The sequence below is a fragment of the Ambystoma mexicanum genome, chromosome 6q (genome assembly GCF_040938575.1).
Source record: "Ambystoma mexicanum isolate Mex_15411 chromosome 6q, UKY_AmexF1_1, whole genome shotgun sequence".
Taxonomy (NCBI): Eukaryota; Metazoa; Chordata; class Amphibia; order Caudata; family Ambystomatidae; genus Ambystoma; species Ambystoma mexicanum.
The window spans coordinates 710,807,732-710,825,522 of record NC_090937.1 but is presented as its reverse complement, the minus strand read 5'-3'; the positions used below and the strand labels follow the sequence as shown (position 1 = coordinate 710,825,522).

General features: G+C 50.1%; 1 protein-coding gene across 2 annotated transcripts in view; it reads left to right on the top strand.

Moving 5' to 3' along the window:
- Positions 1-17,791, top strand: part of OTUD4 (OTU deubiquitinase 4) — a 1,503,132-nt gene that overhangs the window by 560,473 nt on the left and 924,868 nt on the right. For both annotated transcript variants that reach the window (XM_069631220.1, XM_069631221.1), the window contains one exon: positions 16,419-16,563. In XM_069631220.1, coding sequence (XP_069487321.1) covers positions 16,419-16,563 — 145 coding nt within the window. The remainder of the gene's footprint in view (positions 1-16,418; positions 16,564-17,791) is intronic.

Genomic DNA, 17,791 nt, shown 5'->3' with positions numbered 1-17,791 from the left:
CCGTTCGTGCAGTTAACGACGGACATGTCATGATCTCTGCTTCCAAAAGGTCAGGGTTTTCCCAACTCCCTTGGAAGCAGATCCATAACCCAGGTTCCGAGTGCCAACCAGTCCCAATTGGGACCTTTTGGACCCAGTCCTGGCGCCAGTGGCACCAGGCTCATAAATATGCCCAGTCCCAGCGCTGGAAGCGCCGGGCTCATAATGCTTGGGTGGACTTACCTTCAGCAGACCATGCTGCTTACTTGCCTGCCAGTTGAGCCTCTGATCCTCTTCTGTTTGGAACTACTTTTCCTGTTGGGTGGGGCTGGAGCCACTCCCTAGATTCAGAACACTGGAACTCTTCTGGAAGGCAGGAACTCTTTTCTTACCAGGAACTCTTTTCTTACTTAGGCGTGGCTGTGGAAGGAGACACCTAAGCACTACAGGAGGCTATTTAAACCACACCCGGTGGATGAATCTTGCTTTGCGTTATTCTGCAACCTCTGCAGCAGAACGCTCATCGTGTCTTCTGCATCCGGTCCTGGGCCTAAGGAAAAAGGCTTACCATCCTGAATCCAGTCTTCAGCAACACCTATAAAGACAAGAAAGAACAGGTTAGCATTCCGGCATCTGAAAGGCAAAGGCTTACCATCCTGAATCCAGTCTTCAGCAACACCTATAAAGACAAGAAAGAACAGGTTAGCATTCCGGCATCTGAAAGACAAAAGTTTACCAACTCTTTGCACGCTCCGGAGGCCTTCGGCGCTGCATCCCGCATCTGAAAGACAAAACAAGGTGCGTTTAAAGACATTGGGGAACTTTAATACTCACGTGCCATTACTCCTTTCCACATCTAATCCAGTGGGTATTCCGGCACCCTGCAGCCGCTCCGAACTCGTACCTGCAAAATAAAAAGACAGTTAGAGCGCATAGTGAAGCAGGCAACAAGCGCTTACTTAAGTGCTTCCAGGCGCTTCTATTCATCACACGGGCTCCATCTTCAACTCACTTCAGCCCGTCATCTGCCATCGCCGGAACCCTGCAAAACAAGAGACATCATTACTAAAGACTTTAAAGACATTTGAATGACTCGAAACTTACCGTTGGTGCAGTAAACGACGGACAGCAGTCCTCTGAAGTCAAGAGGCCTGCGCTACCTATCCAGTGAAGAAAGTGGTTACAGCACCCTGCCCCGAGGCAGATGGAGAGCTCGGCATTCACTTACCTAAGGTGAGAGCGTTAACCTTTGGGGGTCTACAGGAGAGGAGAAGAGGAAAGAGATAGGGACACCCCAATAACCCCAGTTCATTAACCCCATATTTTCTATCTGCAGACATCTTACTCTACACGTCAGGCATACAGTGCACAGAGGTCCAGCCCAAAGAGCCAACCGGGTGCTACACATCACCTTTGAAGATACGGTAGTCGCCCAGTCAAGACCGGCGCCTCTGCGAGAATCAGGTGAGCGTTACAGGACAGCAGTCCTCTGAGGTCAAGAGGCCTGCACCCTTGCCCAGTGAAGAAACTGGTTACGGCACCCTGCCCCGAGGCAGATGGAGAGCTCGGCGTTCACTTACCTAAGGTGAGGGTGTTAACCTTTGGGGTTCTACAGGAGAAGAGAAAGGGAAGAGGAGAGAGGCACCCAATAACCCCAGTTCATTAATCCCATATTTTCTATCTGCAGACATCTTACTCTTCGAGTCAGACATACAGTGCACAGAGGTCCAGCCCAAAGAGCCAACCGTGTGTTACACATCACCTTTGAAGATACGGCATTCACCCAGTCAAGACCGGCGCCTCTGCGGGAATCAGGTGAGCGTTACAATTACTCAACGTAATAGCATTTCTGATGATTGTATCTGCTTAAATTCACATGTGCCCTCCCTGCCTCCCCGCTCGGGATGGAAGGCACATAAACGTCTTTCTACTTTCTCTCTTCATGTACTCACTCACAATAGTCTTGGGCTCCCTCATGGCAGAAAAAATACAATCGGAGGGACCTCTGCATGTGAGGGATTTTGGGTACACTACATGTCACGATGGGGATAGTGTTACAGACACGCCTATGTCGACGTCCCCTTTCGGTCCTCGCAAGACAAGATGCAATACTCTGCGGTTACCACTGGATGTCAGACCATATGCACAGCATGTGAATCTAAGCAGATACAATCATCAGAAATGCTATTACGGTGAGTAATGCTTGTCATCTCTTGTTTTATTCTATAACCCTTTTCTTTGAGGTGCTTCTGGCACCAAAGATGGTTTTCCTCAAGTTTCAGAGAGGCATGGCGGCTGTTCCAGAGAGAGATCCCAGCCGAAGAAAGAAATCTACCACCAATTTGTTGCTTGGAAGTGGAAACAAACTGTGCTTGAACATTATTGCAAATCAGGATTTCCTTGTTTTCTTTTCTTGAACTGGGAAACAGAATCACGTTTGAACTTGGAAGTGGAGTCTGCCCAAGTTACAAAGAGAGACTGTGGCGATATTATAAATTCAATAATTTTTTGTTGAGAAGTGCTATACATTTCCTTGTTTATTTGCTTTATGTAGAAGTTTAAGTGACAGATATCCTTTGTTAGGGTTTCCTTTAGTTTTTTATAGGAAGGGACATCCTTGTCAGCATAGGGATAGTGAGGCGTTCATCCAACTTTATTTTATAATAAAATGGCATTTGTTGAGAAATCTTCACAGTTGTCCGCCTCACATGTCTGACCCCACACAAATGTCTAAGTATTTGGGCCAAAGACATGCTTGACATACAAGATGCATTACCCTAGCCCACACTCTTGTCAAAAATTAGTTTGGATTTAGAAAGGTTGAATAGCCTCCAGTCTCATTGAAAGGGAGAATTAAGGCTCTGAAAATGAACACATGGTACAAGCTTATTTCTGATCGAAGTTGTTCCTGCGGAAATCCCTGGAGCATTTGTAGGATTTGTATGAAAGCATAAAAAGGCTTGTCTTAATTCTGACATATACAAAGCGACTGGACCAAAAGGGTGGGTCTAGCATTCACGGATGTTTGGGGTTCTTTTTTGGCTCCTCAAATACTTTACATCAAAAGATGGACGATTATAGACTTCATTAGTCAAAATTTGTGGAAAATTATACTACGGGCTAATTCCATCTTTGTGTGTGTGTGTGTGTGTGTGTGTGTGTAGTCCGTACAACTGTTACTAAATGGTACTTCCACATGTGCAACACTTAGACTATTAGTTCTTAACAAGGAACATCAAAAGTCGCGCAACCAATTCTTTCTGTTGGTTCTTTAATGTGTTCCAATTATTCAGTCTTTTTTGATCATTGAATTTTTTAATAATTCATTGTTTTCACCAACAAATTATTTCAACAAATAAATATTCATGACCACCTTAAATATTTTTAATGCATCGGAGTCTGCCCCATTTCGGAATTTTCTACGCCACTCAAGGGTGAAGTTTTCGTCGAGTTACGCTTCTTGGAGGATTTCAGAAGTTTCTGAGGCCTACCTCGTGGACATGGCCCAGGAAAAGGGAAGCTCGACACCCAGATCCAAGCAGTTCAGGAACTGCCCTGCATGCAAGTTGCAGAATGTGTTCAAGGAGGACGAGCATTCGAGATGCCTCTACTGCCTCCACGAAGACAAAACGCACGTGGAGAAGGACTGTGCGTTCTGCATGAACATGTCGTAACGGACTATGAGGGATCGTCGGACCCGTCTCCCAACTGGCTGGAAGGCAAGAGTCTGTCGGGTGAGAAGAAGAAGTCCGAGCGGTCTTCTAAGTCCTGTGTTAGGGCGCCCCGGCGACAGGGGCCCAACAGAAGGCAAAGCACTGCGAGTCCCTGGGCACCGGGAGTGCCGATCGGTCTGGCTCCTCGGCTGCCAGGCAGGGCGCATCCTCACCGGCGCCATCAACCACGAGCCAACGCTCTGGCTCGGGGACGAGGAAATCTGAGAACCCGGCTAAGCTTCTGGAGAGACCCCAGTCGATCTCAAAGGAACCCGCTGAGGGGGAGAGAGGCGGCGACCCTCCCCCCAAGGTGAAGGCCGCAGGCACGCACAAGGTGGTGAAGGCCTTGATTCACCCGGCTAAGGCCTCTATCGAGGAAGTCGCTACGGCCCTGGTAAAGCCTGTGGAGGCTACCCCAGTGGAGGCAACCTCGGGGCCCAGAGTTTCCCAGTCGCCACGGAGGGAATCCTCTTTTCAGCCCATCGAGAAGACCCCCATGAAGACCCCGGAGGAAAAAGAGGGGGGGGGCAGGTGGCCATTACGGACACGGACACCGCCTCTAAGGAGGAGCTGGTTTTTAAGTCTTGGAGGGCCTCGGCAAGAACGTTGAGGAAGCCCGGTCCCACAGGAAGGATCCCGACGAGGAAGACAATAGCGAGGGTGGCGCCGACGAGGTTCCAGTGGAGGAACCATCGCGCCCGTCGCAGCCTGAGCCGCAGGACAACTCGGCGGCCATTTTGATGGCAATCCAATCCTTATGCACGGAGATAAGGACGAGATTGCCTCTACCCCCGACGGATGACCCTGAGCCGGGCCTGTCGGGAGGCCCTCCAAACAAGAGGAGGAGGATTCATCCGGCCCCGCCTTTTGAGCCCTCATGGCCCTCTCAGCCTTTGTCCCCGTCCCCTGTCCCTGGGGATGACACGGGAACGGATACGGCCACGACGGGGACGGATGACGACGGTGGTGACGACAGGACGGATCTCCCATCACCGATTCCTCGGGCCTCCCCGCCCGACGAAATTGGCTCCTTCCACGCCATGATTGCCAGGGCATCCAAGCTTTTCCAGCTCTGCCCAGAAGAGCAGAAGGAAGGCTTCCTCTACCAACGGCGCGAGGCCAAGAGGAAAACGGTCCTTGGGGTGCCGCTGCTAGATGACATCTGGGACGAGGGACTTGCGCTTCTGAAGAACCCGTCCACGACGCCTGCCAAGAGGGACCGGTACGAGAAGAAGTACCGGGTCCCTGACGCCGCCCCCTTGTGCCTGAGGGCACAGCCAACCCCGGATTCGGTTATCTCAGCAACGGCCAAGAAGAAAGCGGGGGGGCCATCGGCTTCATCTTCAACTTCCCCACCAGACGGTGAGGGAAAGAAACTGGATGCCATGGGACGGCGGGTCATCTTGTCAGCGGCGACGACGACGATTAAGGCAGCCAATGCCCTAGCGATTGTGGCCTGCTACGACAGGGAATTGTGGTACAAGATCGTCCCCCCCTGTTGGACTTCCTACCGGATGACAAGAGGGCAGAGGCCCTGCCGATCCTAAAGGAAGGTGAGGTGGCGTCGGACCACGCCATAACGGTAGCCACGGACATTGCCGACACTGGTTTCCGCCAGTTGGGCAACAGCGTTTGCCTTAGACGGCGGGGGTGGCTCAAGGTGACGGATTTCCACCAAGACGTACAAGCCAAGGTTTTGGACATGCCTTTCGACGGGAACAATCTGTTTGGGAAGACAGTGGATGAGTCCCTCCAAGCCATCAAGACCAACACGGAGACGGCTCGGGCCTTGGGGATTCTGCAGCAACGGCGGCCGCCCTTTCGGAACTCCGGAGGCAAGCAAGGTGCCTCCAAAGGATTCGCCGGCGGCTCCTCGACGTACCGTCAGGCGGCCCGCTCCTCGTCACAAGAAGCTTGCAGGGGACGAGGCAAGTCAGGTGCATCTCGCCGTCGTCGCCACGGAGGCCAAGGCGGCAAGGCTGCTTCCAAGCAGGACTGAACCGGCCGTGGCGTCAGGCCCCCACCGAAGCACCCCGGTGGGAGGCCGGCTGATGAAGTTCGTCAGCGTGTGGGAGTCCATCTCCACCGACCGTTGGGTGCTGGATGCCTTGGCCCATGGGCACACTCTGGAATTTCTAAAGAAGTGCCCCCGAATTACCCCCGTGGCCAGGAAGGAAAACCACGTCCCTCAACTGCTGTTAGAGGTAAGGGCGGTGCTCAAGAAAGGAGCCATCAAGCTTGTCCCAAAGATGCTCCGGGGCTCTGGAGTATACTCAAGATACTTCTTCGTCAGAAAGAAGACATGAGGATGGCGTCCCATCCTGGACCTGCGTCGACTAAACAGATACATCAAGGCACAGAAGTTCCGGATGGTCACCCTCCAGCACTTGCTGGGCCAGCTGGAGGTAGGCGACTTCCTATCGTCGTTGGATTTGGGGGATGCGTACTTTCACATCCCTATACTAAAAGGACCCCGAAAGTTTCTCAGGTTCATGGTCCAGGGACGGCACTACCAGTTCAAGGCCCTCCCATTCGGATTGAAGTTGGCGCCCAGGTTATTCACCAAGTGCCTAACGCCAGTGGCGGCGCGGCTGCGCCTGCAGGGGATCCACGTCTACCCTTACCTGGACGATTGGCTCATTCGAGCAAGAACAAGGAACTCGCCATCGAACACACGGCAAAGACCGTCTGGCTGCTTACGGACCTGGGATTCTCCATCGCCAAATCCCACCTGGTTCCGTCGCAGGTCGCACTGTTTCTGGGAGCCAGGCTCGATACAGTAGCGTGATTGGCCTCGCCGTCGGAGGAAAGGACGAAGGCCATCCTGGGCAAGGTGCAGCGTCTGCTGGCCACTGACGTGGCCAGGGTGAAGTCCATCAAGTCCCTTCTCGGGATGATGTCCTCATGCATCTACCAAGCGTGCCTGTGCAGGCTTCGGATGCGCCCTCTACAGGAGTTCCTGGATGCCTGTTGGATGCAAGCGACGGGCAGCTTCGAGGACAAGATCTCACTCAACGAGGGATTCTGCAAAGAAATTCGGTGGTGGGGTACCCGTGCGCATCTCGCGGCGGGTACAGGCTTTCAGACCCCAGCACACCAGGTGACGGTGACGACGGATGCCTCCCTGGAGGGGTGGGGAGCGCACACCGGAGATCTTCACGCGAGAGGCCTCTGGCTCCCGGAGGAGAGGACACTCCACATCAACATACTGGAGCTCCGAGCAGTGTTCTGGGCCCTCAGGTCGTTTCTCCCGTCCCTCAAGGGCAAGGTGGTGAGGATCTTCACCTACAACCCCACCACAATGTTCTACATCTGGAAGCAGGGAGGAACAAGATCCACAGCCCTGTCCAAGGAAGCCCAGGATCTGTGGCACTGGGCCGTTGCCCAGGGGATGTTTCTGGTACCCTTTCATCTGGCAAGGACAAACAACACAATCGCCGACTCACTCAGCAGGGAGCTGCGCTCGTGCCACGAGTGGGAACTGCATCAGGATCAAGTGGATCGACTGTTTCAACGATGGGGCAAACCCCGGATCGACCTGTTCGCGACGGCGATGAACTCCAAGTGCCAGAGGTTCACCAGCAGGTTTCCCCAGCCGAGGAGAATGGGCGATGCTTTCTCGTTCCCCTGGTACGGCCTGTTCCTGTATGTGTTCCCTCCGTTGCCGTTGCTACTGCGACTTGTCAACCAGCACAAGAGGTCCCGGTGCAGGATGATCACCGTCGCACCGGCGTGGCCGATCTGGTTAGAGTAGCTGAACTTGCAGGCCTGGCTCCTGCAGCACTAGATTTTGGAGGGTACGATATCCCGGCGGACTGCAGAGAGGTTCTTGCAAAGGCAGGGCGTCCTCAACTCCCAAGTGCTACGGACACAAGTGGAAGAGGTTCTCTGTCTAGTACCGTGCACAGAAGATTAACCCTCTATGGATTATGGCCCCTCAAATGCTACCGTACTTACTGCCACTGGCCAAAGCTGGACTAGCTCATGCTTCCATCAAGATACATCTGGCAGCGATTTACACCAGAACTGCAGGACGGTCATCCCTGTGGTCTCATCGCCTGGTGAAGGAGTTTATGAAAGGACTGTTCCGATCGTTCCCACCGGTGATGGCTCCAGCCCCGGCGTGGGACTCAACGTGGTGCTGACCAGGCTCATGGGCCCGCCATTCAAGCCTTTGCATTCTGCTCCGCTGAAGTTCCTGTCGTGGAAGGCAGCGTTCCTTGTGGCCATCACCTCTGCACGACGCGTGGGAGAGATTCAGGCCCTTTCCTGCAAGCCTCCATACTTTTTTAAAACTTTATTAATTGTTGGTGGTACACGTCGCCTCCTCAACATAACATTCCATACAATTGAACAATTTGGTTATCAAATATCGAAACACAGTAGAAACATAGTCTACACAGTCGATACCTTTCCAGGTCCAGCCGGGCAGCTACCAGCCTACCCCAATCTGCACAGGTATACTCTGAACGGAGCCCAGATGTCTTTAGGCTTGCAAGACCTCGGGAGTGACATTACATACTGTTCTGCACATTCATTGACATACGATAGTTCTTTAAGAAAGTGATTTGCGCGTGGTGCGTGTGTACTCTTCCATTGCTGTAATATACATTTTTTAGCCACTATGCATGCTACATTAAATAATCATCTGGTCACTTCTGAGGTCTTACCAATGTCTCCGAATAGGTATTTTTGGGACGTTGGGTCTGCTGGGATTTGTGTAATTTCTACTAGGATGGACGCCACTTCACCCCAGAACATGTGTATGGGTGGGCAGCTCCAATACATATGGAATGAGTCGGCATGTTCGCTCCCACATTTTTGGCAACTGTCAACCATCTTGTGTGAACATAGCTATGTTCTCGGGTGTGTAGTGCAACTTATTTAATACCTTAAATTGGATCTGGCGGAGGCCTGCATTAATGGACACCCTTTTGGTTAGATCACAGTATCTTTCCCACGCCTTGTCTGTAATGGTGGTTCCTAGATCAGCCTCCCATGAGATTTTAATCTTGTTTGTCGTAGGCATGCTTGCCTGCACAACTGCGTAGAGCCCCGAGACACTAACTACCGCCTGGGTAGACAAAGCCGCGAGGCACGGGCATGGGTGTGGGGGTGGTTCGTCAGGGAATAGAGGCCATCTGACTTTAAAGGCCATCCGCATCCGATGATTTTGTAGTATTTTCAGCTGATCCCTCCCCATCCCAACTTTAAATTCCTCTAATGTTATGAATTTGCCATTGGGGTAGATATCTTTAATTTTGAATTCCCCCTCTGGGTCCCAATTTGTCCGAACATCTGGGTCATACGATGGTGCTATACCGGGGAAGTTCCAGAAGGGTGCTTCTGAGTAATAAGGAGTCTCTAATCCAAGCCTACGAAAGAGTCTAGACCATGCATGCACTGTTGTGCTGACCGGATCGAATGGGCAATCATCCTTATGTTTCTTTTTTAAAATTATGGAGCATCGGTCGGGTGGGCGTGCTCGTGCTTTTCAACAACAACGTGAGGGGAAGTGTTCAGTTCATCATACCAGTATCTAATATACTGGGCTTTTGCCACCAGGTAGTACAGCTCAAAGTCTGGGGCAGCTATGCCCCCTTTGTTGTACGGCTCCACTATTTTTTCCCACTTCATTCTGGCTGCTCCCCCGCCCCATACAAACTCCACTGCCAAAGATTGTAGGGCTGTGAAAAAGTGTACCCGGCCACACCAGTATGTTAGTAAATATATATAGTAGTTTCGGTAGAATTACCATTTTCAGTATGGCCACTCGACCAATAAGTGAGATAGGGAGTTTTGTCCATAGGCGAAGTTTGGTAGATATACTACTCAACAGATCTGAAGAACCAAATTACCCTCATTTTAGATAAAGGCAAGCCGGCCCTTCTGCTCCTCCTAGACCTCTCGGCGGCATTTGATTTAGTTGATCATGCCATCCTCACGAACCATCTCACTCAGGCCGCACATTTCTCCAAACAAGCCACAAACTGGATCACCTCCTTCCTCGAAGGAAGAGTGATGAAAGTGTTTTCCAATATAGCTAACGCAGAGCCTACCACCATCAGGTATGGAGTCCCTCAGGGCTCATGTACGACTCCTACCCTCTATAATAGTCTTACCAAACCTCTCTTTGATAAACTGGACGCACTTGGGATCACATACACCAACTACGCTGACGATACCCAAGTACTCCTCCCGCTCACAGGACTCTACCATCAGGACGCAGCCACCCACCAGAATATATACGCCACCATCCAAGCATGGATGGCCACGAATGGCCTATGTCTTAACGGAGATAAGACTGAAATTCTCATCCTTGGTCAAAAATCCACTCTCACGAACCTCGACCCACTCTACACCAACTTCTGCATAGACAATTGTCATTCCAGTTCTACCTTCTGTTAAAACACTAGGAGTCCACATTGACGCCTCTCTCTCCATGGACAAGCAAGTCATCTCCATTGTTTCTGCCTCCGTCCTGAGCACTAAGCTCATTAATGCCATAAAACCTTTCCTAACCAAAGACAATTGCCTTTCTATTGCCAGAGCCACTATTGGAGCCAAACTAGATTATTGTAATGCGCTATTGGCTGGCACCTCCAACTCCAATCTCAATAAACTCCAAACAACACAGAATAATGCACTAAGAGCAGCTCTCAATATACCAAAAAGGGACCACATCGCGCAAGCCAGAAAAGCAGCACACTGGCTACCTGTCAAAGAGCGCATTACATTTAAAATACTTACCACCGCACACAAATGTATCAACCTGTCTGCACCCTCATACCTGTCTGATACGCTAGCCAGATCTCACTCTACCAGACCACCTAGGCAATGCCGCACCAACCAACTTAGGGTCCCATGCATCAAACGAGCTAGAGCAGGTGGAATACGTTTCCCCTACATTGCCCCTAAACTATGGAACGCACTACCTAGCACGCTCAGAGCAGAAACCTCACTGCCTTCTGAAAAAAACCTGAAAACCACCTTGTTTAACTAATTCCTCTTCCTTCGTGTCGTTTACTCTCTCCTCCTCCTCTCCTCCTTTCCTGTAGCTACTACTCTTCTCTTGCAACTAAGTAATGAATTCACTGTATGTACAACAAGTCATTTTTATATCTGTAACAAGCGCCACGATGCCCTCTGGGCTGCCTGTGCGCTAAACAAATGCGAATAAATAAATAAAACGGGTATTCATGATCGTCAGCATAAAGGGAGGCTTTTTCACCAGACACGATGATTCCCAGATATCTTATTTTAGTGGGGGACCATTGCAGACCATGTGTGTTGTTCGGGCATCGCGTGGCGGGGGTCAGAGGAAATATTTCAGATTTGGACCTGTTGGTTTTATAGCCCAAGTATTCGGCAAACTCTTGTATGGTGTTGATCGCCGGACCCAGATGTGTATCTGGTTCTCGGATATATAGCAGTGTGTCATCTGCATATAGGGATATTGATTGGGTTAGGCAGGCCAGCGTGATGCCCCTCCGTCCCTGGTGTTCCCTGATTGCTACTGGTCCCATTGTGAGGGCGAATAGTATGGGGGGAAAATGGGCATCCCTGTCGCGTGCCCCTACCCACCCCAAACCAGTCGGACATCATGCGATTAGTCAGCACTCTGGTTCCGGGGTCAGAGTTCAACAGACCGACGCATCTCAGAAAGTATGGGCCAATACCAAATTTCTCAAGCACTTTAAACAAGTACAACCATGATACTGAATCAAACGCTTTTTCAGCGTCGAGTGATACAGCTACCGCCTGGACTCCTGGTTTTATCTGGGCCATGATTCCAAACAGTCTCCTGAGATTAAGGGCTGTCGATCTAGTGTGGATAAAGTCACACTGATCTGGATGTACTAATGTGGGCATATGTGGTAGGTAGCAAAGATTTTAGCGTCGCAATTTATTAGGGACAGGGGTCGGTAGGAGGACAGTCGCTGGGCGGCCGTCTAGGTTTCAACAGTACTGTTATTATGGCCTCCCTCATTGATGGTGGCAGGGTACCCAGTTCAATAGCTTCCTCCCACACCGACAGCAGCACTGGGGTCAGTTCCTCGTGTAGCTCCTTATACAACTCTGCTCCTAGTCCGTCCGAGCCCGGTGCTTTGCCGCTGGCTAATGATTTGATTGCCTCTGTGACCTCCTCAGTGGTCAAGAGTTGGTCCAGTGCGAGCCTGTGTTCCATGGCAGCATCGGGAGAGTGATATTGTCGAGGTACATTTTCACGTCCCGGCTGATTTCAAACCATGATTAGAATAAAGGTCTGAGTAAAACCGGGTCAATTCCCTATTTATCCCCTCTTCACTTGTGACCACTGTGCCGTCCCCTGTTAGTATGCTGGAGATTGGCCTGTGCTGCCTTTCGGCCTTTAGTATGTTGGCTAAGGTGTGACCTGCTCTGTTTCCCTTTCTATATCTGCGCGCTCTGAGGGGTTGACATATAAAGCAGTTCCCTAGTAGCTAGTTTATTGAATTCCAATAAGCTACTGTTGATGTCTGAGAGGGTTTTATTATCATGTGTATCTGTGTATCGCGCTTCCAGGTTTCTCAGGCGTTTTTCCACCTCCGCCAGCTCTACCCTAACCGCCTTCAACATGCCTGTGGACTTGGAGATCAGTATTCCTCTCACCCATACCTTGAAGGTCTCCCAGAGGGTGTGATGTCTATCCACTGAACCCCTGTTGATATCGAGGAAGTGCTCTACCTCTATATGTAGTGCATCAGATACCGCTGGGTCCTTGAGAATGTCTGGTGGCATCCTCCATCTCCTAGTCGCGGGTTTTATGTTTCCCAATGTCATTTCCATTGTGACAGGGGAATGGTCTGATAGGGTGCGGGGGAGTATCTCAGTTATCCATCTGGTTCATGAGGCTTGTGGAGGCCAACCAGTAATCTATTCTGGACTCAGTGTCGTGCACTGATGAATAAAATGTGTATTGCCTCTTATGTGGGTGCAGCGATCTCCATGCGTCGACCATTGTCAACTGTGATTGGATTTGTTGTAACATCCCTGCCGCCTTGGAGGGAGCTCGATGTTTTGTGTTGGAACAGTCCAGTGTGATATCCAGGATTGTGATAAAATCCCCCCCCCCCCCACAGGATCTGTTCGAACCCCATATATCCTATTTCATGTACTACGTCTATGTAGAACTCGGAGTTATCTAAATTCGGACCATAGGTATTTACCAACATCACCTCCCTCCCCGCAACGCTACTCCATACTATGACATAGCGTCCTTGAGTGTCCACTTTGCTCTTACCAAATCGAAAGCCTACAGAGGGGTGTATAAGAGTGAGAATACCTCTTGCCTGTGTGGAGTAGTCTGTATAGTATCTATTTTGCCCCCAGTTCTTCAAAAAGTCTGTGTTTACCTTTTGGAGTGCATGGGTTACTTGCAGCATGATCACCTGTGGATGATGCCTAGTGACGTAGGCTCCCACCTTGCTTGACTTAGTTCGATTGTTCAATCCTCGGACATTCCATGTAAGGAGTTTTAACTTCAGTCCCTTATCCCTCGCTCCGGTGTATGCCATGACTGTGTGCTAATATTGTGTTTCTTGTTCCACTTATTGTTCGGAAGAATGTCATGTGCAGCGACGCGACCGCCAATTTTAACTTGCAGAACCCTTCCAACTGGGTTCCTGAAGCACCCCCCCAACTTGAATCCCATACAACTCAACTTAATGAAGTCTCACATAGCAAATTGACCCCCCACCCGCATCATCTCCCCAACATGATGATGTTGCCCAATAACACTCGGAACCTTCCCGATGGGCATTCCCCCCTCCCAACTTTTGAAACTTTCCTGAGGGACGCCTGCTGTGGCCATATGGCCACCTTTCCGGGGGCTCACGGCTGAAATATACATTAAATCTGTGTCCAGGCCGCTCTCTGCAATTGTTCCTGACTTCCTCTGACAGGGATTAGATGGCGTAGTCCCGTCAGTCTGCTGCGTCCAGTCTCTCCGCTCCCGGCTGGATTCCGGCGTTTTGATCATTTGCCCTGTCCCTGGGAGGCAAAGGGATGGAAGCCTCCACATATGTCATTGCTTCCGTGGGGTTTTCAAAAAAGTGGGCTCTACCACCATGTTGGATTCTGATCTTCGCAGGGAAGATGAGGGCATAAGGTACATTTCGTATCCGCAGTTGTCTTTTCACCGGTTTGTAGGATAGACGTTGCGCCTGCACCCCAGCAGAGAAATCCGGGTATATATGGATTCTATTATGCTCAGTGTAGCGTTTCTTTATCTCTGGAGAGTCCGAGGACGGCATCCCTGTCTCTGTAGTTAAGGATACGCGCTATTATGGTGCGAGGCGGTGCCCCGGGTTTCGGCGGTGGAGCCAGAGTGCGGCGAGCCCTCTCCACAAGAAAATGTTCAGAGAAAGATTCAGCCCCCAGGATGTCCTTCAAAAGGTGTTCCACTTGTCGCTCCATGTTGCCCTTACCAAAGGTTTCCGCAACTCCAACAATCCGGATGTTATTTCTACAGGATCTCGATTCTAAATCCTCGCATTTACTTTGAGTTTTGCAAAGTTCTGTTTGGAACTGGGCTATGTCGTGGCCATGTTGCGAGATTGTGTCTTCGTTTGCGCTGATTCTATTCTCTTTTTTCGTAATATGCAAGCTCTTTCTCCACTCTGGCCTTCAGGGATCCGATCGTTGCCACTATGTCATCCGATTTGACATTGACTGCCATAAATCCGTTCTGGATTAGTGTTGCCAGGCACTCTAAGGAGTCTTCACCCTGCCTGTCTGGTAGTTGTTGCGTCCCGTCAGGCGTCCTGCATGGTTGAGAGCTGGCGAAGGAGTCCATGGGGCCAGTCTTTTTCCCCTCCTGTACCCTTTCTCTCAGTGCGGCCCATGTAGGTTAGTGTATGGCCTTAGAGTGGACTGTGTTCTCCCACGTATCGTTCTGCTGAAAGGAACCGGATAGTATGGAGGCTCTATATCCTCCTTACCCCCTGCTTGCACCGGGTATCTGCACTCTTTCTCTTGTTCCTGCTATCAGAGCGGAGATTGCCCCCAGGCAGACCCCCCCCGACCTCGTGTGCTCCACCAGCAGTAATTTTCTTGTGCACCAGACTTAGGATGCCGAGTCACTCCGCCTCTTCCAGGGGCTGCGCAATACAGCGTTCACCGCTGTGCCCCTCCCCCATCGCGGCTTGGCCTTCCCTGTCCTGCCTCCAGTAGAAATCGTGCGGAGCCGCAGGGCGGCAACACCGCTTTCACACAGCCACCTCTCCTTCCGGGTAAGGTGGACCGGCAATCCAGCCACTGATTCGCCTGATTTCTTCAGGGTATGTGCAGGAGACCCTCCGGCACAGGAATCTTTGTTTCTACAGTTTGTAGAGCGGCGTTGGAAGGATATTTTAGACCAGGATTTTTCGTTAGAGCCGGAGCTCTCCTTTCAGGTAGCCATGCTTGAGGCGCGCAACAGCGCCCCCCCCCCTGCAAGCCTCTATGACTTTTCACAAGGGTGGTGCTGAGGACGCACCCCTCCTTCATGCCCAGGTGCCGTCGGACTTCCATCTCAACGAGCACTTGGTGTTAACTGTTTTCTTCCAATCGCCTTCGTCGCCAGCCGAGAGGGCTTTGCACTCGCTGGATGTAGCTAGAGCGCTGAAGTTCTACGTGGACCGAACAAAGAGTTTTCGGAAGACATCACAACTGTTTGTGAACTTTGGACTTGTGAACCAAGGGAAGGCTCTCTCGAAGGCTTCCATTTCCAGATGGTTCTCCGGCTGCATCATGCACTGTCACCAGTTGGTAAACCGACCGTTCCCCGGCCGTCCGAGAGCCCATTCGACCAGAGCGATCGCTGCTACCACGGCGTTCTTGTCTGGTGTACCCCTGCTGGACGTCTGTAGGGCTGCTACGTGGAGGTCGACGGACACCTTCACGAGATTCTACTGCGTCGACTGGGATTCCAGGGAGGAGTCCAGAGTCGGCCAGGCAGTGCTGCGCAACCTGTTAGCCTGAAGGTGGGCCTGGTGAGGAGGTAAGAGTTGCTTAATGTTGAGTCTATGTAATGCTTAATGTTGAGCCTTTGCCACCTCCCGTGGTTGTGCATGTGTGTACTGCTATTTATTCTTATATTCATGAGCATGTGAATCCATGCCAGACCCCATGCTGGAGAAGGAACAAGTTACTTACCTGTAACTGTTGTTCTCCAGCATGGGTCTGGCATGGATTCACATGCAAACCCTCCCACCTACCCCTCTGCGGCTCTTCACTTGGTCATACTGCCACTTTACGTGCGCCCACATCTGAGGATGGCTGCCAGGGGCAGGGCTTAGGGAGAGGGCAGTCATTGGCTGGGGGAAGTATGACCCAGAGACCAGTGATTGGTTACTACTAAGAAAGACAGATCAGAAACAAAACTGATACTGATTTTTCCTTTACCGAGGATTCCCAGCCTGACGACTGGGAATATTCATGAGCATGTGAATCCATGCCAGACCCATGCTGGAGAACAACAGTTACAGGTAAGTAACTTGTTCCTTACTAATGGCATGTCGAATGTATATAGGAAAGTAACTGCATTGATGATGGTGGAATAGTGGATGTATGTAACATTTAATATATTTAAATGCCAATAAAAACAGTTTAAAATCAAATGATGGAAGCGCAGGACAAATATGTAAAAAAAAAAAAGTGTTACTCCTAGCATCACAAAAGAATGTTATAGTTTGATTCATATTTTTTTTTCTCCCCACCCTTCAGCTATTCTTTATGAAATGCTCTATGAAAAAGTGTTGTCTACAGATGTGAGCAAAATACTCCTTGAGCTAAAAAGTACTGATAGGCCAAAGGAGGAAATTATTGGCAGTGATGAAGATTCTGAATCGGATGCTGATGAAGTCTCCAGGTAAGGGCAACCCCGATGTAGGTTTTGGAAACCTACTTAATTTTCATGTGTTTTATTTTGGTAATATAGTATTTTTTGCAGCTCAACCTTTGTGTCAATCTGTATCCCATTATCCATTATAAAAGATATGGCTCGCTTAATGACCAAGTGCTTGTAATGAGTGCTTTACATTCCCCAAGACTACAGTTGCTATACAATGTCCTTTATTGATTTTGAATGTTTGGAATTATGGACGTTTAGCTGGATGCAAAATGCATCTAAAAAAATAGATTTGTCACCAGGTGATTAAACAATCTGAAACATTTCATTCAGACTAAAACGCGAAATGTATTTTTTTTATTTGTTTTTGGCTTTAAGAAAAACCTTTTCAAAATCACAACAATCTTGAATGATAATTTACATAAAAAGTAACCAAACTAGAGATATAAAACAGTAAAAAAGAAAAAGATAAAGTACAAAAACCAATAGCAAGCAAACCAAGGGTATCACCGTGAAGAAAATTACCCAACCATTAAACGTTTCAAAGAGCCAAAAAATATTTTTTAAATTATAATGGCACTTCTCCAGCATGGGGTCTGGCATGGATTCACATGCTCATGAATATTCCCCGTCGTCAGGCTGGGAATCCTCGGTAAAGAAAAAACCAGTATCAGTTTCGTTTCTGATCTGTCTTTCGTAGTAATAACCAATCACTGGTCTCTGCGTCATACTGACCACAGCCAATGACTGCCCTCTACCTAAGCACCGCCTCTGGCAGCCATCTTCAGATTTTTACCGCACGTTCATGTGTTGGGATCCTCGTGCTATTGCTCTCGAGCGTTAGTGCTATTTTTTCGCGCTTTCTCACAAAAACTTCGATTCTTTCGGTCAAAAGAGCCTCAAGCTCCACCGATCCTACATCCGATCAACGGGGACCCGTGTCGGATTCATCTGTGCCCCTCAAGGGTGAAGATTTCGTCGAGCTACACTTCGGAGGACTCCAGAAGCTTCTCAGGCCCGGTCTCGGAGATGGCCCAGGAGAAGGGAAGCTCGACGCCCGGAAAGCTGTTCAGGGCCTGCCCTGGATGCCAGCTGCAGAACGTCTTCAAGGAGGACGAACACTCTTTCTGCCTTTACTGCCTTCATGGGGACAAGACGCACGTGGAGAAGGACTGTGCGTTTTGCGGCAACATGTCGGAACGGACCATGAAGGACCGCCATCAACGTCTCGCCAGCTGGCTGGAGGGTA